The 24946-nt window shown below is 47.4% G+C and overlaps 1 protein-coding gene across 2 annotated transcripts; it reads right to left on the bottom strand.

Annotated features, from left to right (window-relative positions):
* On the bottom strand, positions 1–24946 carry SARS1 (seryl-tRNA synthetase 1). Of its 2 annotated transcripts, XM_062191886.1 has the most exons (12): positions 24721–24946; positions 18046–18116; positions 12244–12324; positions 9208–9366; positions 7600–7743; positions 4681–4836; positions 2638–2859; positions 2013–2142; positions 1571–1728; positions 1241–1312; positions 741–870; positions 1–403 (listed from the first exon to the last, which is right to left on the bottom strand). In XM_062191886.1, the coding sequence occupies exons 1-12, from the start codon at positions 24854–24856 to the stop codon at positions 246–248; spliced, it is 1617 nt and encodes a 538-aa protein (XP_062047870.1). In that variant the 5' UTR covers positions 24857–24946; the 3' UTR covers positions 1–245. The 2 variants fall into 2 exon arrangements, with proteins under 2 accessions (XP_062047870.1, XP_062047869.1); XM_062191885.1 differs by lacking the exon at positions 1241–1312 and having other exon boundaries at positions 24721–24944.

The raw sequence follows: 24946 nt of genomic DNA, 5'->3' as shown, positions 1-24946 counted from the left end.
CAGGGTTCAGGCCCCAGGAGGGAGACTGAGGAAGAGTCCTGTGCCCTCCCCAGAGATGCTTTATTACATGGTTTCATCAGTCATCAGTGATGGGCTCCCATGTCCATGCGGAGACACAGGACCACGTGTGCTGTACACGGCTATGCAGTCAGAAGGGGCAGGGTGATGAACAGGTGCCTGGCCTCCTGAGCGGGCTCTGAGACCCCAGCAGACAGGAAGCCCAGCAAATTGGGAGCAAGGAATGTTCAGGCTTCGGTGACCTCCATGTTCTGCAGCCGGTTTTCCAGGGTGACATCTCTTGCTGCCGCCTTCTTTTTGCTGCCCTCGTGTTGCTTCTTCTGCTTTTTTGATGGCTCCTGGTCAATGGGGGCAGGCTTCACAAAGGGAATCAATTCTTGGAGTCCTGGGAAGGAAGAGTCATCCAAATGAACTGTTTTTCTCCAAGTCAAAGCCCAAAGACCCCGTGGGAGAATTCAACAGGACAAGTATCCATTTGAACACAAGATTACCCGAATACACACTGCACCCACTTACTCTTTTCTTCCCCAGTTTGAATTTCAGCAGCATTTCAACATCACAGCTGCACTAGCTACCTTTTCAACCTGGCCTCCCACACTGCCCAGGCCAGAGGGGAGGCAGAGTTCTGGGGTCTGGGTCTGAACAAGCAAGCCTGGAATAGTGCTCTTCAGAAGGTGTGGAGACAGAGCCAGGGAGAAAGATGAGCTTAGCTGGGAGTTTACCTGGCGGCATGAACTCTTTCAACTTCTCGGGCACAATGATGCCCTTCTCTGTCTGGTAGTTCTCCAGGATGGCACAGATGGTGCGAGTCGTGGCGCACATTGTAGCGTTGAGCATATGCACAAACTCCACCTGGGAAGGGAGGGTCCCCAGAGGGAAAGTTAAACTCCACCTCAGTGGTCTTACTGATGACCAGAAACCATCCACTCAATCAGAACTCCCCCAACTACAACTATTCAAACCAAAATGATGAGTTCAGCGCATCGTTAACTTTTTTCTCAATGTGAACTGTTTGGTATTTATTGCCTTTTTTACTCCAGGAAGATGCCTCACATCTTATTGAGTGACAAGTGGAAGATCCCAATATTATGAGGAGAGTTGGGTCCTTGGAGGGAAGAAGAAACTAACACTGGCCTCTCCTTTCAACCCCTTTCAAGCCCCTCACTGTGGAAAGATTAGGGCCTGAAAATTGGGTTTCAAGAGATAAGCTTACAACCCAGACCTTCTTGGGTGAGAAGAGGGAAGACGTTGCCTCCAACTTGTTCTGTGCAGATAAAGGGAGATTATTCTTTCTCTGGAGTTAAGGAAAAGAAAGCCAAAAAGAGAAAAGCTAGCATTACCTTATAGAATAGAGCTAGATTCAGGATTTGGTCTAAAGGAACTCAGCAGAGACCCGGGAGAAGTCATGTTCAGATTCCCTTTTTGGTCTAGAAGGAGCAGCTCAGATTTTCCCAAGATGCTGGGAAACTGTCTGTACTCCCCAGGGCTGAGAAATCAGATGGAGCACTCTGTAGTGAAGCCCCCGTCTCCCACCTCCCTGGGGGCTGTCTACCTTGTCCATCATCTTCTTGGTCTGCCCGTATCGGATTCGGAGCCTGCGAGCCTGGTAATCCGTGCAATTAGAACAGGAGACTAACTCACGGAAGGCTCCAGAGCCTGGAAACCAGGCCTCCAGGTCGAGCTTCTTACTGGCAGCATGATTCAAAGAACCTGTAAAGAAAACGCCCCAGAATTCAGGAAGGAGGGATGGTATTTCAGAAGGCCAACCTTCAGCAAGCCCAAGGAACTCTTTAATTCACACCCTATCCCGGCGGTGAAATCGCACCCAGGTTTTCTCATCACCACACTCTCCCAAGTGAGAAGAGTGTGATGTTTTAATTAACATGGATAACGAGTTGGATTGTGAGCGATTTTTCGGTGTGGCAGCTCAGCTCTCCAGGGTGGTGTTTGTGGGACGCTCAAAAGGGAGGCTGCAAAGATGACAGGGCCTGTACCTGAGACAATATTCACGATGTGGTAAGGAATCCCCAGAGACTGGTAGAACTCCTCTGCGGTGGCGATCATCTCTTCAAACATCTCCCACGACTTGTTGTCATGAGGTGACGAGTATACAAACTGCTCAATCTGCAGAGAGGGACCCAGTGAGACATCAGCACAGGGCGAAGAAACTCAAGGAGCAAAGCAAAAGGCATCTCTGTTTCTGCGCCACTGGCCGACAGCAAGACTGGGCTCCCAGCAAGACATGCTATTGCTCAGCTGGACCGGTCCTGCGACAGTAAGCATGAAAGCTTATACAGAGAGTGTACCGTTCTAAGAGCTCCTGTTCTGAGAGCTTCATCTATATTATTAATTTAACTCTCACAGCAGGACTAGCAAGGTAAGTACTAGTTATCAATATTATCACCCTTTTATGAGGCAGAAACTGGGCACAGAGACGGTTAGCAACCTATCCAAGGTGATGCAGCGGCTAAGTGGTGGAGTTGGCATTTGGATCCAGGCAGCGTGGCCCTAACACCCACACTCGAAGGAAGACGCTTGACCATGCACTTCCCGGGCCCTTCCCACAAACAACATCCAGGCCACAAGAGGAAAGGCTGGAGCTAGAAAGCTCCTCCTCACCTTCTCAAACTGATGGACTCGAAAGATGCCACGGGTGTCACGGCCATGGGAGCCCACCTCCTGGCGGAAGCAAGTAGACAGGCCCGCATACTTGATGGGCAGATCCTCGGGCCGCAGCCACTCGTCCCGGTGGAGAGCAGCAATGGGCTGCTCCGAGGTGGCGATCAGATATTTCTCATCATAGGAGTTGTCATCAGACTTTTCACTGCCTTTGCCAATCACCTGTGTAGGAGAAGGGAGCCATTCGAGTTAAGAGGGAGGAAGGGTAACCCTAGCTGGAACACAAAACCACAAGAAAGGCAGGAATGATGGGGTAGGAAGAAGTTTCTCTAATCTCTGCCTGGCAGTTGACAACAGAAGGGATAGGTCAGTCTGAAATGGGGTCCTTGATAGAGATCAAAGAAATGCAAATTAAGAAGAGACAGTATTTTTCATTTATCTAATAAACAAAACACTTATACATGATGGATAACGGCCAATGCCAACAGCTGTGCAATAAACCTGTACTGGTAAGCAATATCAATAGATTAATCTCAACAAGCGTCAGTGAGTCCAAGAGGCACAGTCTCTGCTCTCTTGGTGGACATTTAGTCCAGTGGTTATAATCCTGTCATGTCCAAATTTTTTGTGAAGTGGTATTTAGTGAAAAAACAAAAATAATTTTTTTTTTTTTAAAAAGTAGGGGGAGGAAATTTCCTCTGGTCAGCGTTTGGGACCCTGGAAAACGACGTTGCTACCACCTGACAGCGGGAATTTGGGCCCTGATGAGGCCATTCATGCACAAATAGTAACCAGTTACTAGTTTCTCACGCCACATTTTGAGTGCTCAGTAGTCACAAGTGGCTGATGGGTGCCACACTGGACTGTGCACATACAGAACATGTGCTTCACTGCAGGAAGTTCTACTGGCTAGTGCCACTCCAAAGAATGAATAAACTGGGCCTTCTATCAGGGAAGAAGTGTCAGTCAACATTTCTCCCTGCTGAGACCTTTGGGCCTAAGAAGCATCTGGAGAAGAGATGGAGGGAGCAGGAAACAAAGGGAGCATCTGCTCACTACTATTCCCTGTAATCTTCTGCATTAGCTCCCACCTGCAGTGGCCATTTCTAAAATTCAGTTAATAACTATGCAGCCCTGGGGGATGAGGTCAGAGACAAGGTGAGACAGGTTTCAGCTGACACACGGCCATGTCCCTCTCCTCCTTCAAGGAAGGAGACAGAGGGGATGCCCAGGCTGTACCACTGCACAGGTCCAGACCAGCAGTTTGTTTCTCAAGGCCTTCTGACTGAAAACAGAACTCTGACATCATCAACAGGACAGGGGAAAGATGGTCTAATGAGTAACCCTCTCTTCCTACGTAAGATAAATCAACAGCTGTTGTCTGGGGAGTAAACAGGCCCGTAGGCACCAGTCTCCTCTTCTGACAGAAGTCCTGAAGCAGACGGACAGCTGTCAGCAGAGACACTCTAGAAATTCCAAGTGCCAGACCCAGACAGGTGCTACAGCTGGTGCTGGAGCCAGCCGACCACACTGACATTCTGTGGCGCACCCGAATCCTGGCTCTCCCGGAGATGACTCGTGACTGAGCCTTGGGAGCCACATCTATCCCAGTAAGTCTTGCCTTAAGGTGGCTTCCAGACCTGGGTCAGGAGTGAGAGGACACGGGAAGGGGGCTACGAGGTCTGTGCTACTTCCATCAGTTCCTTTTGTCTAAGCACCCTGAAAATGGGCTTCTTCTCTAAGCTCACAGTGTTAAGAGTATGCTTTAAATAGATACATCATGCAGATTGCCCAGGGGAAGATAGAACAGGTTCTATGTCTTTACTATCCAGTACAATGGCACCAACCACATGTGACTGTTTAAATTCAAATTAATTAACCAATCTGCTCCCTCGGTTGCATGAACCACATTTCAAGTGCTCAGCAGCCACAGATGGAAGAATACTTCCATCAGGCCAAAAAGTTCCAATGACAGCACTGTCGTGTATCACTGAATCAGATGTCAGAATGAGTCACTCCGCCCCACTGACGCAGGCTACTCACCTTATAAAGTTCTTCATCAAACTGGCTGAGCTGGGCCACCTCCTGCATCACCTCCTTCCTCATGAAAAAGGGGGTATAAATGGGAGTGTACCCCCGGTCTCTCAAGGTGCGAAGGGCATACTGGATCAGTGCCTGTTCCAGGAACACCAGGACCCCCTGAAGAAGAAGAAACAGGACTGTGATTGGGTCCTGTTGCCATCACATTCATGTGCTAAAAATGACACTGAGAGCAACTGAGGCAACAGAATAAGAGTGCCCAGAAGCCACAAAGACCGGGGACCAACACGACTGACTCAAGAGAGCCTTTCCTAACACCAAGCCCAGCATGTTATCCAGGCACACTGTTTTTTATTTTGTTTTTAAGATTTATTTATTTATTGGAAAGGCAGAGTTATGGGGCGGGGGGAGGGAGGAAAGGGAGGAGGGAGGGGAGAAGGGAGGGGGGGAGGAAGAGAGAGATGTTCTATCTGCTGGTTCACTCCCCAAATGGCAGCCAATGGCCAGGGATGGGCCAGGCCGAAGCCAGGAGCCAGGAATTCCATCCGGGTCTCCGATGTGGGTGGCAGGCCCAAGTACTCAGACCATCCTCTGCTGCTTTCTCAGGTGCATTAGCAGGAGGCTGGATCAAAAGCAGAGCAGCTGGGACTCTAACCAGCACTCACTGGATGCTGGCATTGCAGGCAGCAGCTCAACCAGCTGCCCCCAGGTATACTGGTAAGAAAATTCTCTTTCAGATACTAAAGTAAGGGAAAAGGATTATTCGCCAGGGTGCACAGAAGAGTTTTCTTGAGCTAATTCTTTTTTTTAAGATTTATTTATTTATTTGAAACCAGAGTTACAGAGAGGCAGAGGTAGAGAGAGGGAGATAGAGAGACGGAGAGGTCTTTATCTGCTGGTTCACTCCCCAAACGGTGCAATGGCAAGAGCTGGTCCAATCTGAAGCTAGGAGCCAAGAGCTTCTTCCTTCCAGGTCTCCCACGGGGGTACAGGGGCCCAAGCACTTGGGCCACCTTCTACTGCTTTCCCAGGCCATAGCAGAGAGCTAGATGAGAAGTGGAGCAGCCAGAATTTGAATGGCACCCATATGGGATGCCAGCACTGCAGGTGGCTGCTGTACCCGTTACACGGAGCTAATTCTTAAAACACTGGACTCAGGCACGTATTGTGACACAGTGGGTTAAACTCTGCTTGGGATGCCTCAATCCCCTACTGGAGCACTGATTTGAGCCCCAATTACTCTGTTTCTGACCTAGCTCCCTGCTAAGACACCTGGAAAAGCAGAAGATGATGGCTCAAGTTCCTGCCACCCACATGGGAGATCAAGATGTAGTTCCTGGCTTCTTGGCCAGCCTGCCTTGCCTATTGTGGCTATCTGGAGAATGAAGCAGCAGTTAGGAGATATCTCTCTCTCTACATCACTCTGCCTTTCAAATAAATAAATCTATAAAAACAAGCAAATAGGGGCTGTGTTGTAGCGTAGAGGGTTGAGCTGCTGGCATCCCATATGGGCACCGGTTCAAGTCCTAGCTGTTCCACATTTTTTTTTTTTTTAAGATTTATTTATTTATTTGAAAGAGTTACACAGAGAGAGGAGAGGCAGAGAGAGAGAGAGAGAGAGAGAGAGAGAGAGAGAGAGAGATCTTTCATCCGCTGGTTCACTACCCAGTTAGCTGCAACGGCTAGAGCTGGCTGATCCGAAGCCAGGAGCCAGCAGCTTCTTCTGGGTCTCCCATGTGGGTGCAGGGGCCCAAGGACTTGGGCCATCTTCCACTGCTTTCCCAGGCTATAGCAGTGGGTCAGCCGGGTCTCAAACCGGTGCCCATATGGGAAGCCGGCGCTTCAGGCCAGAGCATTAACCCACTGCACCACAGCGCCGGCCCCTGCTCCTCTTCTGATTCAGCTCCCTGCTGCTGTGCTTGGGTCCTTGTACCCATGTCGGAGGATCCATAGGAAGCTCCTGGCTCTTGGCTCCGGCCTGGCCCAGCACTGGCTGTTGTAGCCATTTGGGGAGTAAACCAGGAGATAGAAGACATCTCTGTCTCTCCTTCTCTCTGTAAGTCTTCCTTTCAAAAAAATAAATCTTAAAAAAAAAAAGTAAATAAAAACAAAAAACCTGGATACACTTGCATATGTAGAGCATACTGATACACACGTATGTATAGAATTTTCCAAGATTATTTACCATATCCTTCTGAAAGCCTGCCTTGAATTTACCTACCCTCTGCTACACTTAATCTGGGTTTGTTGTCCCTGCCTACCCATTCTCAAAACACTCTGGGCCTGGGACCCATTTTGGCCCAACAATGAAGATGTCTCTTGGGGAGTCTACAAGCCACAGCAGAGTGCCTGGGTTCGAGTCCTGGCTCTGCTCCGGATTCCAGCTTTCTCAGAGGCAGCAAATGATGGCTCAAGTAGTTGTGTCCCTGCCAACATGGGAAACCTGGATTGAGTTTCTGGCTCCTGGCTTTGGCCTGACCCAGTCCCAGCTGCTGCAGGCATTTGATGAGTGAACTAGCTAGTGGGAGATCTGTCTGTCTCTGTCTTTCTGCCTTTCAAATTGAAAAAAAAAAAAAAAGGCACTCAGCCTGCTCATACCACAGGGCTTAGGACAGACGGGTTTTGAGTCTTTGTTACTTGTCTGACTGTCCAATTATAGCGAGCTCCCTAAAGGCAGGCAGTGTTCTGACTGAGTCAGCAAAACATATTCATTATGGAGGATCACTTAGCGGCTTTTGTCTATGGAATCCGGATAAGCACTCTCTTGCCTTAGAGAGAGAATTGCATCTAATTGCCAATATGTTTGCAGAAAGGCGAGTACAAGTGGTGGATTTATGGGTTTCCCTAGTAGGTTATGTTTTCTGCAATTTGTTTTTAAGTTCCTTCTTTATAATCCTCTCCCCACTGGTTCCCAACTCTTACCTTCAGGAAGTACCCTCGACTCCCAGCCACCACGGCTCCCTTCTCGCCTTCAAAGCCATCTACCATCACCACAAGGTCCACATGAGAGTATTTCTTCCTGACTGTACAGTCACCCCATATCCTCTCTACTTTGTTGTCTGCATCCTATGGAACAAGACCAGGAGAGAAAGATTTGTGATTTCCTACGATATGGGATAGGCAGGCAGCTAGTTTAGGATCTGAGCTGGAGGTACTTACAAGAGACACTCCACCCCACCCCACCCCCACCCCTGTGTAATACTATTTTACTTGTCAGTCAAAATCTCCCTTTTCTGGGATGCACTGGGACTCAGGGGGAAGATGCCAGGAAGATATGTATATTAGGATCACATGGAGGTATCACAAAACTCCCACGTGGCTTCACGTCTGTAGAGACAGCACCCCAAATCATAAAAGGAGGTGCTAGCTCTCTCCTCCACTGAAGGAGGTGCTGGGTTGCTCCCTATGCTTCTCCTCTCCCACCCCCTTTCTCTTCTGGGCCCACTGCCCACCCTTGACAGTATTTCTCTGTGGGAGGCAAGTCCTGCTCATGTTGTACGTGTGTGTGAATACTTTCTCACCTTCTGAATAAAATTTACTTTATATATATCAGCACTAAGAATTCTTACCTTTGTGCATAGCAAGAGCCTGGAATAAAAATTAATTAACACCTCCCCTCCCTGACTTCACTACAACCTCCATCTTGCCAAACGCTATTCTAAGAACAACCAAGTTTTGTGAAGCTGTCCAACGCAAACACTAGTTTTGGTCACTGTGCACAGAAACTAGAAAAGGGAATTTGTGACTCAACAGAGAGATAATAATTCACAAATTCCTAGACGCAATCTAGTCACAGCATTGGAAATCATGATTTTTCTGAGCTATAGTAGTCTTGGTTGTTTTCTTTCTTTTTTTACCCCTTTAAATGACTCCTCAAAAAATCCTGCACAAGGACAACCGGCCCCACACAATCAGCATTGCCCAGGGTGCAGAGGAGAATGTGGATTTTTTTTTTTCCAGGCTCCCATTGGTCTCAGGGCCACAGGAGGGCGGGCTCAGGGACCTGACCTCGCGAGTCTGCTCAGGCTCCGAGCTCAGCGGCCTCTGGCACAGCCCAGACTGCAGTGAGTTTAACGTTCACCAGGGAATGAATGAAAGAGGCACAGATGGGCCTGACTGTGGTCGGGGTGTCAGGGAACAAAGGCAGGGCTCAGAGCAGCTTTGTGCTGGGGAAGCTCCGGCTCAGCGGGAAACTTTTATCATGCAGATTTCCCTTCAACCTGCAGAGTCTAGGCAGGGTGTGGGTGAGGGGGCGAGGTTGATTTAGCAGATCCCTCCCACAAGACTCACTGCTACCAGGGGCAACAGGCAGCAGAAGACAGCAGCTCTATTTAGACGAGATTTCTGTGCCAGGAGTCTCCTCCTACCTGCTGTCTCTGTTACTTCCCAATCAGGCGAGGATCTGACTCCTGCAATTCGCAATTGGTGGGCAGAGGGAATACACAAAGCTGCTTCTGACACAGAGCCGCCCAGTGTTTCAGTTCTCCTTTGCCCCGCGAGGCAGCCTCCTGCTGCAAGAGGGACGCCTACCTCATCATTACTGATGGGCACAGACGGGTGCAGAAGGTTCCCGATTTCTCTGAGGCTCTCAAAACGCTCTGCTTCCAGCTTGATGCGCTCAGCATCACACTTCAGGATGGCTTCGTCGATGAGGAGTCGGACTTTTTTGATCTGTGAGACTTTCAGGTTCTGTAGGTGAATAAGCCAGGCCATACCCAAGACCCAGTGAGACAAGGACAGTATAGGAGTAAGATTCTGGTGCCCCAACCCTGTTGTCATGTCAGGACAACCCTTGTGATAGCATTAAAACAGAAATGAGGGAGTGGTGTTTAGTCTAGTGGATAAGATGATCTGTTTAAGACACACATGTCCCAGACTGGAGTACCTGGGTTTGATTTCCGGCTCTGGTTCCTGACTCCAGCTTCCTGTTAACATAGATCCTGGAAGGCCATGGTGATGACTCAAACAACTGGGTTCCTGCCAATCACGTGGGTGACCTGGATTGTATCCCCAGCTCCTAGCTTTAGTCCTAGCCCAGCCCCAGCCACTGCTAGCATTTGGGTGTAAACCAGCGGATGGGAGCTTTCTCTGTCTGCGTTTCTTTCTGTTTCTTTGCCTCTCAAAGGAATTAAATAAATACTTTCAAAAGTCATTCCTTAGTATCAGTGGGGAATTGGTTACAGGACTACTCTCCAACACCTAGGATACCAAAATCCATGGATGCTCAGTCCCTAATACAAATGGCAAAGTATTTGCACAGTCATATAACCTACACACAACCCTCTGCATGCTTTCTTCAGCTTTATTTATTTATTTGAAAAGCAGAATAGCAGAGAGAAAGGAGGGATATGGACAAATAAAGATCTGGTATTTGCTGGTTCATTCCTCAAATGCCTGCAACAGCTAGGATGGATAAGGCTGAAGCCAGGAGCCAGGAACTCCATCCTGGTTTCCCACATGGGTGACAAGAACCCCAGTACTTCGGCCATCTTCTGCTGCCTTCCAGGCATGTTAGCAGGAAGCTGGATGGAAAGTAGAAAGGGGACTTGATCTCAGGCACCTGGATACAGGATGCAGTATCCCAAGTAATGGCTTAACCTGTTGTACTACAACACCTGCCCCCTCGTGCTTACTTTATTAAAGATTTATGTATGAATGTATGTATGTATTTGAAAGATAGCCTGACAGAGAGAGAGAGAATAGCTTCCAATCACTTGTTCACTCCCCAAATAGCTTCAACAGCCAGGTCTGGGCCAAGCTGAAACCAGGGGCCAGGAACTCCTTCTAGGACTCCCAGATGGGTGGCAGGGGTCCAAATACTTGGGCCATCTTCCTCTGTCTTCCCAGATCTGTTAGCAGGACACTGGATCAGAAGCAGAAAAACCAGAACTTGAACCAGCACTCCAATAATGGATTCGGGAGTCACAAGGGGCAGCTCAACCCACTGTGCCACAATGCTGCCCTGCCCCTAGGATATTTAAATCATCTCTAGAGTACTTATAATACCTAACACAATGTAAATGCCATATAAATAGTGGCTGATTCCACTGAAGAGGAACCTGTAGATGTAGAGAGTTTACAAGACTGTTTATAGTCCTGCCCTACAAATCCATCTTCTTTGGGGGATCTTAAGACAGACAGGGATACATTTTGGCTACTCTTACTATTCCTACACTTACCAGAAGTCTCAAAACTGTAGCTCTCTTAAGAGAACTTTCCCTTAATTTGCACTTTTTGATTTTCCTGACTGAACCAATTTTGTGTTCCATTTTGTATTACATTTCACTGTTCTCTAGGAAGACTATAACTTTATTAGGAACAAGAGACTTTGTCTTAAGCTTATTTTGTATTCCTTATAGCAGATACTTCAAACTGTGCTCTGATCTCCTTAGGGAGAGCTCTAATAGGTAGGATTGATAGGAACAGGCCCAACCCAGTCCCTCAAGCACAGTAATTGCACTTTTTTTTCTTTTCTTTTTTTTTTAATTTTTTTTTTTTTTTCTTTTTTTTGACAGGCAGAGTGGATAGTGAGAGAGAGAGACAGAGAGAAAGGTCTTCCTTTTTGCCGTTGGTTCACTCTCCAATGGAATGGCCGCTGCGGCCGGCGCATTGCGCCGATCCGAAGCCAGGAGCCAGGCGCTTTTCTCAGTCTCCCATGCGGGTGCAGGGCCCAAGGACTTGGGCCATCCTCCACTGCCTTCCCGGGCCATAGCAGAGAGCTGGCCTGGAAGAGGGGCAACTGGGATAGAATCCGGCGCCCCAACCGGGACTAGAACCCGGTGTGCCGGCGCCGGAAGGTGGAGGATTAGCCTGTTAAGCCACGGCGCCGGCCAGTAATTGCACTTTTTTGGTTTAAATTTTTGCTATGTGCTAAGGGTTCAAGAAAGGCTTCAGTGACTATAAAATTTAGGAATTACTAATTCAGGCCCATTACAATGAATGTGTACTGATTTACAGTATATAGGAAAATTCTGTAACTTTAGGAAATAAAGAATAGAAAATGGAGTTACAATCAAATATAGTTCAGTTTTTTTTTCTTCCTACCTTTGACCTTCTCCTTCTCTGCTGCCTACTAGACACTCAAAGACAGCATATCATGAGAGCTGATGGGAACACTTCCCAGTGGCAGAAATTCAAAGTTGCCATCATGCTGGGTAGAGACGTGTGTGAATGCTTGCCGGCCAGGAATTAAGACAAAGCAACAGGGGCCGGCCTTGTGGTGCAGAGGGTTAAGCCACTGCCTGCAACACCAGCATTCCCTCTCAGAGCAGCAATCTGAGTCCTAGTTTAGGCTCTGCTTCTGATTCACTTCCCTGCTAATGCACCAGGGAAAGCAGCGGAAGATGGTCCAAGTACTTGGGCCCCTGACACTCACATGGGAAACCCCAAATGAATTCCAGGCTCCTGGCTTTGGCCTGGCTCAGCCCTGGCTGTTGCTCCATTTGGGAAGTGACCCAGTGGATGGAAGATCTCTTTGTCTCTCTCTGTAACTCACCTTTCAAATAAGTAAAATAAATCTTTAAAAAAAAAAAAGAAAAAACTCAGAGGAGCAGATCGATAACTTACAGCTAAAGTGTCTGCAGTGACATCGTCAAAATTTAACACGTTCTCTGGAATGGACTCATCGTCACCCACCGGCTCCTTTTTCTGCAGGAAGGAAGAAATCCAACATGATTCAGAAAAAAACTTGCTTTATGAAGTGCACACCAAATTAATACACCATGCAACTAAGAATAAACTTTCAACATTAACTTTCTCTTAAACATGCAGCACAAAGGAGAAAATCAGCACACTGGAAACCAGAAGCCAGATTCAAGTCCCTATTCTGCCGCTTTCTAGTTTTTGATCCTAGACAAATCAATCAACCTTCTGGGGCCACAGAATTAACATCATAGAGAACATGAGAAGAAGGACATGTTTCCCTGGACAGGGAGGCATCCTGGGAGTCACGAGATGCATTACAACAGCTTCTGTGCTACAACCCGCCACAGAAGCAGCAAGGTGTGCACAAGCAGGCCCTGGGGGCAGACTCCAGGTAGTGAATCCTTGTCTGCCCACTAGGAACAGTCCCAGTCCTGAGGCTAAGGGGAAGAAAACAGCTGGGCTATCACAGAGCCAGGTCATAGAATCAGGAACTAAGTTTCATGCAATCAATGCAACTTAAAAAACTGAAGGAGTGGCCGGCGCCGTGGCTCAACAGGCTAATCCTCCGCCTTGCGGCACCGGCACACCGGGTTCTAGTCCCGGTCGGGGCACCGATCCTGTCCCGGTTGCCCCTCTTCCAGGCCAGCTCTCTGCTGTGGCCAGGGAGTGCAGTGGAGGATAGCCCAAGTGTTTGGGCTCTGTACCCCATGGGAGACCAGGAGAAGCACCTGGCTCCTGCCATCGGAACAGCGCGGTGCGCCGGCCGCAGCGCGCTACCGCGGCGGCCATTGGAGGGTGAACCAACGGCAAAGGAAGACCTTTCTCTCTGTCTCTCTCTCTCTCACTGTCCACTCTGCCTGTCAAACATAAAAAAACAAAAAACAAAAAAAAAAAAAACTGAAGGAGTATTGCCAGGGTGAGAACTTCTTCCCTCCAGTTTCTCTCTTCACCCTTCTTTACAGTATTCTGCCAAATCACCATTTCTTTTTCTTTCTTTAAAACATTTACTTATTTATTTGAAAGGCAGAGGGAGAGGGAGAAGGAAAGGGGGAGGGGGGGAGGGAGAGGGAGAGGGAGAGGGAGAGGGAGAGAGAGAGAGAGAGAGATATCTTCCATTTGCTGATTCACTCACTCCCTAAATGGTGGCAACAGCAGGGGTGAGGCTGGGCCAGGCTGAAGCCAGGAGCCTGGAACTCCATCCAGGTCTCCCATGTGGGTGGCACAGGACCAAGCACATGAGCCATCTTTTGCTGCTTTCCCAAAAGCCTTAGAGGGGAACTGGGTCAGATGTGGAGCAGCCAGGGCTTGGATTGGCACTCATAGGGATGCCAGTTGTTACAGGCAGTGGTATAATTTGCTGTACTACAACACTAGCCCCAAATCACCATTTTTAATCCCTGCACAGAGCCAGGAAAATTTTAAGACTTAAATTCTTAAACTAAGAAGAGGCAAAGGGACAGGCATTTGGCCTAGCAGTTAAGCTACCAGTTAGGAAACCCACATCCCACATCAGACGGCCTAGGTGGATTCTTGGCTCTGCTCTTTTTTCCAGCTTCCTGCAAATGGGCACCCTGGGAGGGAGCAGGTGAGGGCTCATGTAGTTAGAAGATGCCAGCCACTCACGTGGGAGACCTGGATGAATTCCCAGCTCACAGCATTTGGTGAGTGAACCAGCAGATGGGAGCTCTGTTTCTCTCTGTCACTCTCTCTCTGCCTCTCAAATTAACAAAATGAATAAACTATAAAAAAAAAAAAGTTACAGAAAAGTAGCCAAAAGCCGTTTTAACAAGCTATCTCAGACCCTGGCAAAACTCATACAAAAACAGTTTGAGAAGCTTGCATTTGCTTTATAAATAGAAATAAAATGAGGATTATGATGTCCAAAAGATTTTTTTACTCTATACATGAGTTCAACAGTAGGCAATGATGTTGATACAACCTCCTATCCCACCACCTAAAACTTGAGATGTTAAAATTACTTCTAGGGGTCTGTGCTGTGGTGCAGTGGGTTAACGCCCTGGCCTGAAGTGCCGGCATCCCATATGGGCGCCGGTTCACGTCCCAGCTGCTCCGTTTCTGATCCAGCTCTCTGCTATAACCTGGGAAAGCCGTGGAAGATGGCCCAAGTCCTTGGGCCCCTGCACCCATGTGGAAGACCCAGAAGAGGCTTCTGGTCCTTGATTTCGGATCGTTGCAGCTCCAGCCGTTGTGGCCAATTGGGGAGTAAACCATCAGATGGATGGAAGACCTCTCTCTCTCTCTCTCTGCCTCTCCTCTCTCTGTGTAACTCTGACTTTCAAATAAACAAATAAATCTTTAAAAAAATTTTTTTCTTCTAAAGGTAAAGCACAAAATAAATAAAGGTAAAGCATGGAAATCCTTTAAGTTCAATACAGATTCTCATACACGAAGTGAGCAGCTGGGATTGTAACCGTTATACCCTAGGTGACTCAGAGCAAAATCGCCTGAAAAAGGTACAAAACTCTGAAAATACTAGAATGAGTCTTTTTTTTTTTTTTACAGGTAGAGTGGACAGTGAGAGAGAGAGACAGAGAGAAAGGTCTTCCTTTTGCCGTTGGTTCACCCTCCAATGGCCGCTGCGGCCGGCGCATCTCACTGATCTGAAGCCAGGAGCCAGGTGCTTCTCCTGGTCTCCCATGGGGTGCAGGGCCCAAGCACTTGGGCCGTCCTCCACTGCACTCCCGGGCCATAGCAGAGAGCTGGCCTGGAAGAGGGGCAACCGGGACAGAATCCGGCGCCCCAACCGGGGCTAGAACCTGGTGTGCTGGCACCGCTAGGCGGAGGATTAGCCTAGTGAGCCACGGCACCGGCCAAGAATGAGTCTTGATAAGAACAATATATCATTGAAGGAGAAAAAAATGACCTAAATGTCAAGATTTTTGTTATGGTATTCTATGCAGGATGAGCCTAGGGTTGCAGGACAGTTACGAATTCCCCTTGACTGCTACTCAAGGCAGCAAACTCAAGTTCTAAGTTTGAGGTCTCGCCCTACAACTACCACAGGGTATGATTCCAGGCATTAGAATTTCCTGAATTTCCTAAGCCTATTCCCCAACCCTTCCTTTATGCAGGATGGAAAACTGCACTATCTACACTCCAGGTGTGCAGCAAAGATCAAAACCAAACTACTATGTCTATGAAAGTATCTGAATACTCCAAGTGCTGTACAAATTAAAGCACTACTACTTCCATTCCAATGGATAGCAAGTGTGGACACTCCCTGCAGAGCTACAGGTAAACTTGGATCTAAGAACGCTATTGCAAATGATCACTCACTCCCATGTTCTTGCTACAGCTGCATGGCTGGAACACTCTGTAAATGTGGCCCAAAGAATACTTGGGCAGAGCTATATATAAGAATTAACATAATTCTGGAGCCTCTGACATGCAAATGATTAAGCATCATGCGTCCCATAGGAATAAAACTGTGTGAGTATCCTGGTTTCCTCAGCTGAAAGTGTGACAAGATATTGTCAAAGAGGAGGATGGAGACTATTATGAAGTTTAGTGTAAGGAGTATTCATAACCTTTTGGTACTGGGTTCTAACATTTCCCTTTATTTTTTAGCTTACTTTCTAGATTATAGAGTATATTTAATGTTTTTTAAGAAAATGATTAAGGAGCTAAAAGAGTACTTTTAAAGAAAGGTTAAAAACATGAATGGGGGCCAACACTAAAGCACAGAAAGTTAAGCCACTTCCTACAGTGCCAGCATCCCATATGGTGCCAGTTTTGAGTCCTAGCTGCTCCACTTCTGGTCCAGCTCCCTACTAACATGCCTGGGAAAGCAACAGAAGATGGCCCAAGTCCTTGGGCCCCAGCACCCACATGGAAGACCTGGAAGAAGTCCCTGGCTCCTGGCTTCAGCCTCACCCAGCCCTGGCTATTGTGGCCACCTGGGGAGTAAAGCAGTGGATGAAGATCTCTCTCTCTCTCCGTGTCTCTGGCTTTCAAACAAATAAATAAATCTTTTTAAAAAACGAATGATTCTGGACACCAAAGCAAAAGCTGAGTTCAAATGTAATATTCTGCGACTGCAGGAAGATTTTCTGAATAAAGGCCAGGAACTACTTGCCATCCCTGTAACTCCCAACCACTGAACAACTACAACAGAAGAGACACTGTGCCAAGTTCTCTGCTTAAAAAGACCTGTTCCATGAGGGTTAGTACTGACACCTTACAGATGAGAAAACGGAGGCTCAGGAGTCAACACACCTAAAAGCCTCCAGCTAACAGAAAGACAGGGCAAGGTTTAGGTGCCATGTCTGTATCGTGTTCATTAAGAATCATGACTACACTGGCAAGAAGACTGAAGCCCACCATAACATGACTTTTCTGGCACCATACATTGAGCTCAATAATTAACTGGGAAAGACGACTGGTAGAACTGGTATTCTTTTTTTTTTTTTTTTTTTTTTGACAGGCAGAGTGGACAGTGAGAGAGAGAGAGACAGAGAGAAAGGTCTTCCTTTTCTGTTGGTTCACCCCCCAATGGCCGCTGTGGCCAGCGTGCTGTGGCTGGCACACCATGCTGATCCGAAGCCAGGAGCCAGGTGCTTCTCCTGGTCTCCCATGCGGTGCAGGGTCCAAGCACTTGGGCCATCCTCCACTGCACTTCTGGGCCACAGCAGAGAGCTGGACTGGAAGAGCAACCGGGACAGAATCCGGCGCCCTGACCAGGACTAGAACCTGGTGTGTCGGCGCCGCAGGCAGAGGATTAGATTAGTGAGCCGCAGCGCCGGCCAGAACTGGTATTCTTATAAGAGAATACATATCTTGTGTGACAAGAATCTGACTTGAATGCAGAAGTCAATTCACTATAAGGTCAACAAGTATTTCCTATTTCTCTACCTCTTTCCTTTTTTATTATTATTATTTTTTTTAAGATTTATTTATTTATTTGAGAGGCAGAGTTCCAGAGAGGCCGAGGCAGAGAAAGAGAGAGGTCTTCCATCTGCCAGTTCACTCCCCAGATGGCCGCAATGGTCGGAGCTATGCCAATCCGAAGCCAGGAGCCAGGGGCTTCTTCCCAGTCTCCCACTTGGGTGCAGGGGCCCAAGGACTTTGGTCATCTTCTGCTGCTTTCCCAGGTATGTTAGCAGGGAGCTGGACCAGAAGTGGAGCAGCTGGGATTTGAACCGGTGCCCACATGGGATGCCGGCACTACAGGTGGTAGCTTTACCTGCTGCACCACAGTGCCAGACCCCTTCCTTCCATTTTTTTAAAAAATAATTTTCCTGGGGCTAGCGCTGTGGCTTAGTGGGTGCAGCCACTGCCTGTAATGCTAACATCTCATGTGGGCGCCAGTTTGAGTCCCACCTGTTCCACTTGCAATCTGGCTCTCTGCTATGACATGGAAAAATAGTAGAGGATGGCCCAAGAGGCCCCTGCACCCATGTGGGAGACCTGGAAGAAGCTCCTGGCTCCTGGCTTCGGATCGGCCCAGCTCTGGCTGTTGTAGCCAATTGGAGAGTGAACCAGCGGATGGAAGACTTCTCTCTCTCTCTCTGCCTCTCTTTCTCTCTCTCTGTAACTCTTTCAAATAAATAAATCTTCAAAAAAACTTTTCCCCAGTAAAGAATTCATTATTTCATAGCACAAGATACTGAGTTATGGTTAGAACTTGTGTGAATAATAGCTAAGAACAAGATGAAATTACTCCTGTGCAAGGTCTCCAGGCTGTTTGTTACTCAGTTCTCTTACCTTCATCTTTTCTCCAATTGTCTTGCTGCACAGATTCTTCAGCTTGTTTAAGTTGTCTGCCCGAAACCTGCCTAAGGATAACAAAGAATGCTCATAATTAAGATACTCAACTTCTCCTGAACACAGCTTCTTAGTACCAATTTCAGCTCCAGGCCAAGCTGCAAGCTGAGCTAAAGGGTCTGTCTCATGAAGTTGTGAAATCTTATTAGTTGGTTTACACTGATGACCACAATAGGTTATACCCAGCATTTGATGCCAAAGAGAAATCCATTCTGAGTATGACAAATCCATGAGAAACTATGGTAGAGGGTAGCACATCTGAGAAACTCGGAAGACAGTCAAGTAACTATAACCTGCCCAATTATTTTAAACTTATTTAAAGAATGATGCTGGGCAGGTGCTAGCGGTGTAGTGGGTGGGGCTGCTGTCTGCAGTGCCAGCATCCCATGTGGGCGCCAATTCGTGTCCCAGCTGCACCACTTCCGACCCAGGTCTTTGTTATGGCCTGGGAAAGCAGTGGAAGATGGCCCAAGTCCTTGAGCCCTTCCACCTCCATGGGAGACCTGGAAGAAGCTCCTGGCTCCTGGCTTTGGATAGGCTCAGCAGCTCTGGCTGTTGCGGCCATCTGGGAAGTAAACTGCTGGATGAAGACATCTCTCTCTGCCTCCACTTCTCTGCAGCTCTGCCTTTCAAGTAAGTGAACAAATCTTAAAAAAAAAAAAAAAAAAAAAAAGCCGGCGCCGCAGCTCACTAGGTTACTCCTCCGCCTTGTGGCGCCGGCACACCGGGTTCTAGTCCCGGTGGGGGCACCGATCCTGTCCCGGTTGCCCCTCTTCCAGGCCAGCTCTCTTCTGTGGCCAGGGAGTGCAGTGGAGGATGGCCCAAGTCCTTGGGCCCTGCACCCCATGGGAGACCAGGATAAGCCCCTGGCTCCTGCCATTGGATCAGCACGATGCGCTGGCCGCAGCGCGCCTACCGTGGCGGCCATTGGAGGGTGAACCAATGGCAAAAAGGAAGACCTTTCTCTCTCTCTCTCTCACTGTCCACTCTGCCTGTCAAAAATTAAAAAAAAAAAAAAAAAAAGATGTGCTGGGGCCAGCACTGTGGTATAGTAGGTTAAGCCTCTGCCTGTGGTGTCACCATTTATAGGGGTGCTGGTTCGATTCCTGGCTGCCCCACTTCGGATCCAGCTCCCTGCTAATGGCCTGGGAAAGCCATAGAAGATGGGAGACCCAGAGAAAGCTGATTGCTCTTGGGTTTGGATCGGCCCAGTTCTGGCCATTGCAGCCATTTAGGGGTGTGAACCAGCATATGGAAGACCTCTTTGTCTTTCCTTCTTTCTCTGTAACTCTGCTTCTCAAATAAATAGATTTTTAAAAAGGAAGAAAAGAAAGGAAGGAAAGAAGGAAGGGAGGGAGGGAAGGAGGGAGGAAGAATAATGTGCTGTGCACTAGAATCCAGGTAGAGGGCCATCAACGGTCTGCTACCATGAACTTGGTTGCTACATCTCTGTTCTGGAAACGGTTAGTGTTACTCCCTTTGTTCTGACATTATGTTCTTTTGACAGCCTTAAGGATAGTTTCTTATAATTTGGTTTCTTTGGGGGAAGACACTGCACTAGTCAGCCAACTTATTGGCCCACTTCAATATACTGGTATCACAGTTCATCAGTCTAGCTCAGATAATCAAATGGCAGCACCCTTGAATTAGGGCAATATAATTTTAAAAATCAAGTTTTTGGAAGGTAAGCAATAACTACAAATAAGCATCTAGATATAACTATTTTTCAGGTTTTGTCAACAAGGTTCTCTCTTTGATCTCTTTAAACTTTAGCACAAATGATATAATTACCTTTTCATTCATTTAATTCACATTGACAAAATCAAAGAGATGGAGAACAGATTAATGACTGCCAGGGATTAGACAGAAGGGAAACAGACCGGACCACAAAGAGATCAAAAGGAGGATCTGTGTGGTGACCAATAGTTCTGTATGACTGTGGCTGGCTACACAAATGTACACATGTGATAAAATCCCACATAATATCACACACACACGTGCATGGAAGACTGGTGAAATGAGAAAGGTCTGTGGGTTGTGGCAATGTCAATTTCTCGGTTTTGATGTTGCACTACAGTTATGTACAACATTATCATGGGGAAAACTGGATGAAGGGACATATGATCCTGCACTATTGTTTATTTAATTTTGTATTTCATATACTTGAAGGCAGAGCAACAGAGAAACAGAGAAAGAAATGAGAAACATCTTCCACCTGTTAGTTCACTCCCCAAATGTCCATAACAGCCAGGGCCAGACTAGGCTGAAGCCAGGAGCCAAGAACTCCATTTAAGTCTCCCACATGGGTGGCAAGGGCCTAAGCACTTGAATCATCATCTATCTGCTGCCTCTCAGGATGCGTTAGCAGGGAGTTGGATCAGAAGCAGAGTAGTCAGGACTCAAACCAGTACTCTAATATGGGATGCAGGCACCCCAAGCAGCAGCTTAACCCACTGCACTACAATACCAGCCTCCTTCCTGTACTATTTTTGCAACTTCCTATGAATCTATAATCATTTTGAAATTTAAAAAAATTTTAAAGTCTTATGTAGTCCTTCCTATTTGCAAGACACCACGCTAGGTATTGGGAATAGACTAAAGAAAACAAAAATATTATGGCCGGCGCCGTGGTTCAATAGGCTAATCCTCTGCTTGCGGCGCCGGCACACCGGGTTCTAGTCCCGGTTGCCCCTCTTCCAGGCCAGCTCTCTGCTGTGGCCTGGGAGTGCAGAGGAGGATGGCCCAAGTCCTTGGGCCCTGCACCCGCATGGGAGACCAGGAGAAGCACCTGGCTCCTGGCTTCAGATCAGCCAGAAGCGCCGGCCACAGCGGCCATTGGAGGGTGAACCAACGGTAAAGGAAGACCTTTCTCTTTGTCACTCTCTCTCTCTCACTGTCCACTCTGCCTGTCCAAAAAAAAAAAAAATTATAACAATGTTAACTGTTTCAATCAATGAAAATAGCATATCCCTTCATTAGCTTTAATTGACTTATCATCAATGTTTTATAATCTTCAGTGTAGGAGTCTTGAACTGATTGCATTAGATTTATCTCTAGGTTTAGGGCTGGCATTGTGGCACAACAGGTTAAGCTACCATCTGCAACGCTGGCACCCCATATGGGCACTGGTTTGAGTCCTGGCTGCTCCACTTCCAATCCAACTCCCTGGTATTGAGCCTGGAAGGTAGCAGAAGATGGTCCAAGCACTTGGAACGCTGCATCCACATAGGAGACTGGGACAGACTTCCAGAATCTTGGCTTTGGCCTGGCCCACCCCCAACCATTGCAGCCATTTAAGGAGTAAACCAGCAGATGGAAGCTCACTCTCTAACTCTGCCTTTCAAATAAGTAAATAAATAAATCTTTTAAAAAATATATCTATGTATGTAATGCTTTTTAATTATTACTTAAATATAGAAATACCATTTTTTTTAAAGATTTATTTATTTGAAAGACAGAGTTACAGAGAGAGGTAGGGACAGAGGGAGAGGTCTTCCATCTGCTGGTTTACTCCCCAGATGACCGCAACGGCCGGAGCTGCGCTGATCCGAAGCCAGGAGCCAGGAGCTTCTTCAGGGTCTCCCACGTGGGTGCAGAGACCCAAGGATATGGGCCACCTTCTACTGCTATCCCAAGCCATAGCAGAGAGCTAGATTGGAAGAGGAGCAGCTGGGATTAGAACCGGTGCCTATATGGGATGCTGGAGCTTCAGGCCAGGGCTTTAACCCGCTGCACCACAGCACCAGCCCCAGAAATACCATTTTTAAATTTTGTATATTGTATCCGATGATCTTGCTAAAGTTATTCAATTTTAAAGATTCAGATTGTATATATAGTCAAGTTTTCTGCAAATGAAACCAGATTTACTCCTTCTGCTCCAAACTTTCATTTTTGTTTCTTGCTTTTATCACACCATCTGGAATCTCCATCATTATGTAGATTAGAAATGGTGACAGTGGACATCCTCATATTATTCCTAAACTCAGGGGAAAGCATTCAACATTTCATCGTAAGAAAGATGTTAGCTATGATTTTTTGGGCAAATACCTACTGTTAGATTAACAAAGTTTCCTTCTAAGTTTTCTGTGTTTTTTAACATGAAACACTGGCTCAAGGCCGACGCTGTGGCACAGCAGGTTAAAGCCCTGGCCTGAAGCGCTGGCATGTAAAGAAATATTGGAAAGGGTTGCCAGGTAGAAATGAATCAATTAGATGCACTGACAATAAACTGTGGGGTGGGCATCTGGCATAGTGGTTAAGGCACTGCTTGGGACGCCTGCATTCCAAACCAGAGCACTTGGGTTTGTGTCCTGGCTCTGCTTCCAATTCTTGCTAAGGCATAGCCTGGAAGACAGCAGGTGAAGGTTCAAATACTTGGGTCCCTGAAACCCAAGTGGGAGACTCAGATTGAGCTCCAGACTCCCTCCCTCAGGCCCTGGCTTTTGTGGGCATGTGGGAAGTATCTCTCTCTCTGCCATTCAATTGAACATAAATAAAAAGAAAACAAACTACATAGATAGCATAAAAAGGCCCTAAACAGATCCACAAACCTTTATCAAATGTTTACCAAGAATCAGGCACAGTGTTAGACATTGGAGTTATAATCATATTATGTATATGTGTGTATGTACAAATGTGTTAAATAAAATTACAGGAAACCACTTTTTTGGACTAGGCTCCTGCACTAGACGCCAAGAGACCAGTCTAAAAACCAAACTGGAGTCACCCATGCTAAGGCCCCACATCATCTTACTGGGAGAGTCGTTCTCTGCTAACAGGCCAGTTTCAATGGCAGGACACTTAAGTTCCTTCAGCTTTCATCTTTTCACCCTTCTTCTTTTCATCTTCTTCCAAGATGTCACCTGAAGTAATTTGATGTTAACCAATGGTCATGTATGTGTGTCCCTGTCCCCACCTTACAAGGAAAGTAACTCTAAATATCTAATCCACTTTCCTTTGTTTCTGCATTCTTCCTACCTTCTCTCTAAAACCAGCCTCTTCTGTTCAGCTCACTGGAACACATATTCTATTTTATGGAATAAGGAGCTGCTGATTCTAGAATTGCAAATTAAAAGCAGTTGAAATCTTTAAGTTAATCTGTGGTCATTTTGTCCTTTGACATATCACTAAGTAACAAAACTTCCCAAAGATGTATACATTATACACAGGAGACCTCCTAACTAACTCAAATTCATTTAGCAACTGGCTAATGGCTGGATTAATACAAAGTCTGATACTCCAGACTTCCGATTCAGTAGACTAGTGCTCAGTCTATTTTTATTCTAAACAAAAATTGTGGCAAATTTCAATTCTATTGTAACTCGAAGTTTAGATTCAAGTGTGGAATCACAGAGCCAATCACATTACAGTGCCTGAGACATATATAGAGTTACTTCAAAAAGTTCATAGAGAAATTGAATTAAGTTTGTTTTGATTCCCAAAAAAACCCTGAAACCCAGGCAGTTTCTTCATAGTATGCATTTTTTCCATGAAGTTTTAAAGAAATCTTGTATGCATAGATTAAAAAAAAATGCAGCAAAAATAAACTTATCTTTGAATTTCTTTTCCCATGAACTTTTTGAAGTACCCTCAGACAGAATCAGCAGACAATTCAATTTAAACGAATGCTTTTTTGCCACCCAAGACTGTGACACACTTAGGAAAATCAATTTTCCCAGTAGAAACCCATCACACTCTTGGATAGCAACTGCCTTTGCAGCGTGCCGTCATAAACCTGGCTTTCAGCTGGTTGCAGACGTATTGCATCAGACGAAATGAATCACATGTGACTGACAGCATCTGGCCAATCAGTGACCACGCCAGTTAATCTAGGCAGAGACTGACAGGCAGAAGGTTCTGTGGTTTTATTTAGCTTCATGGAAAATGCCCGGATCAGGCCCAGATTCTAATCCAACTCTGCCAATGTCCTTTCCAGAAAACTCCCCACAAATCACAAGCGACCTCATTATTTACAAGCCTGCTGCTGCCTCCCCTTCCTGTCTGTTCTACCTCGGAAAAAGTCTTCTCCTCCTTAGACAGGCCCACCCGACAGGGGACTGGCCTTCCGCAAAGCTCTGGGGTCACTGCTTTTAGCCAGGAGCGGCCTCCAGAGTCCCCTTTCTAGCTAGCTGGAGGGAACCCATGGTGCTGCAGGTGACTCGGTCTTGGACAGAGGCCTCTGGTCCTCTCAAAACCGAGGAAGACCACGCTGGCCTCGCTGAACACGAAGGGCGGGGGGACCAAAGGTAAGCGTTAGGAAGGCGCCCCTAACCCCGACTCCCGCCGCCAAGCCTCCGGCCTTCGCTTTCTACTGACGCGGCGGGGCAGGAAGGCTTGACAGCTCGTGACGCGCATGCGCCGCGCTCCATCCCAGCCGCACCAGCCGCGACCCGCACTGAGCACGCGCGGAAGGGACCGCGTCCGGACGGGCGGAGGGGAAAGTGGGATCCCGGCTCCCGGGCTGTGTTTCAGGGACTCCTCGGAGTCTCGCAGCCGCTGCAGCCTGGGAGGGGTGTGACGAGGAGTAGAAGCCGTGGTCTCAGGAGCGGTGACTGGATCCGAGAGATACAGTCTGGCTAAGGATCACGGGCATACCCCGCGCATCCCGGTACTTACATCGTCTCCACTCGCTGTCTGCTTTCACCAGCTGGTCCACTAGTCCCGGGTCCTTGAAACGCTTCTCCTGCGTCTCTCGGATGAGGGCTGGGTCCCCCCCTTTATCCACCCGAAACAAATCCAGATCCAGCACCATCTTCCTTTCTCCCTGGCCAACACTCAGGGAAGCGAGGATCGTACTGCAGCAGCCAGGCTGTGACGGACGCACTGCGCCGGCGCGCCGACC

This window comes from Lepus europaeus, chromosome 5 (assembly GCF_033115175.1).
Source record: "Lepus europaeus isolate LE1 chromosome 5, mLepTim1.pri, whole genome shotgun sequence".
Lineage (NCBI taxonomy): Eukaryota > Metazoa > Chordata > Mammalia > Lagomorpha > Leporidae > Lepus > Lepus europaeus.
This window is presented reverse-complemented; position numbering and strand designations above follow the sequence as displayed.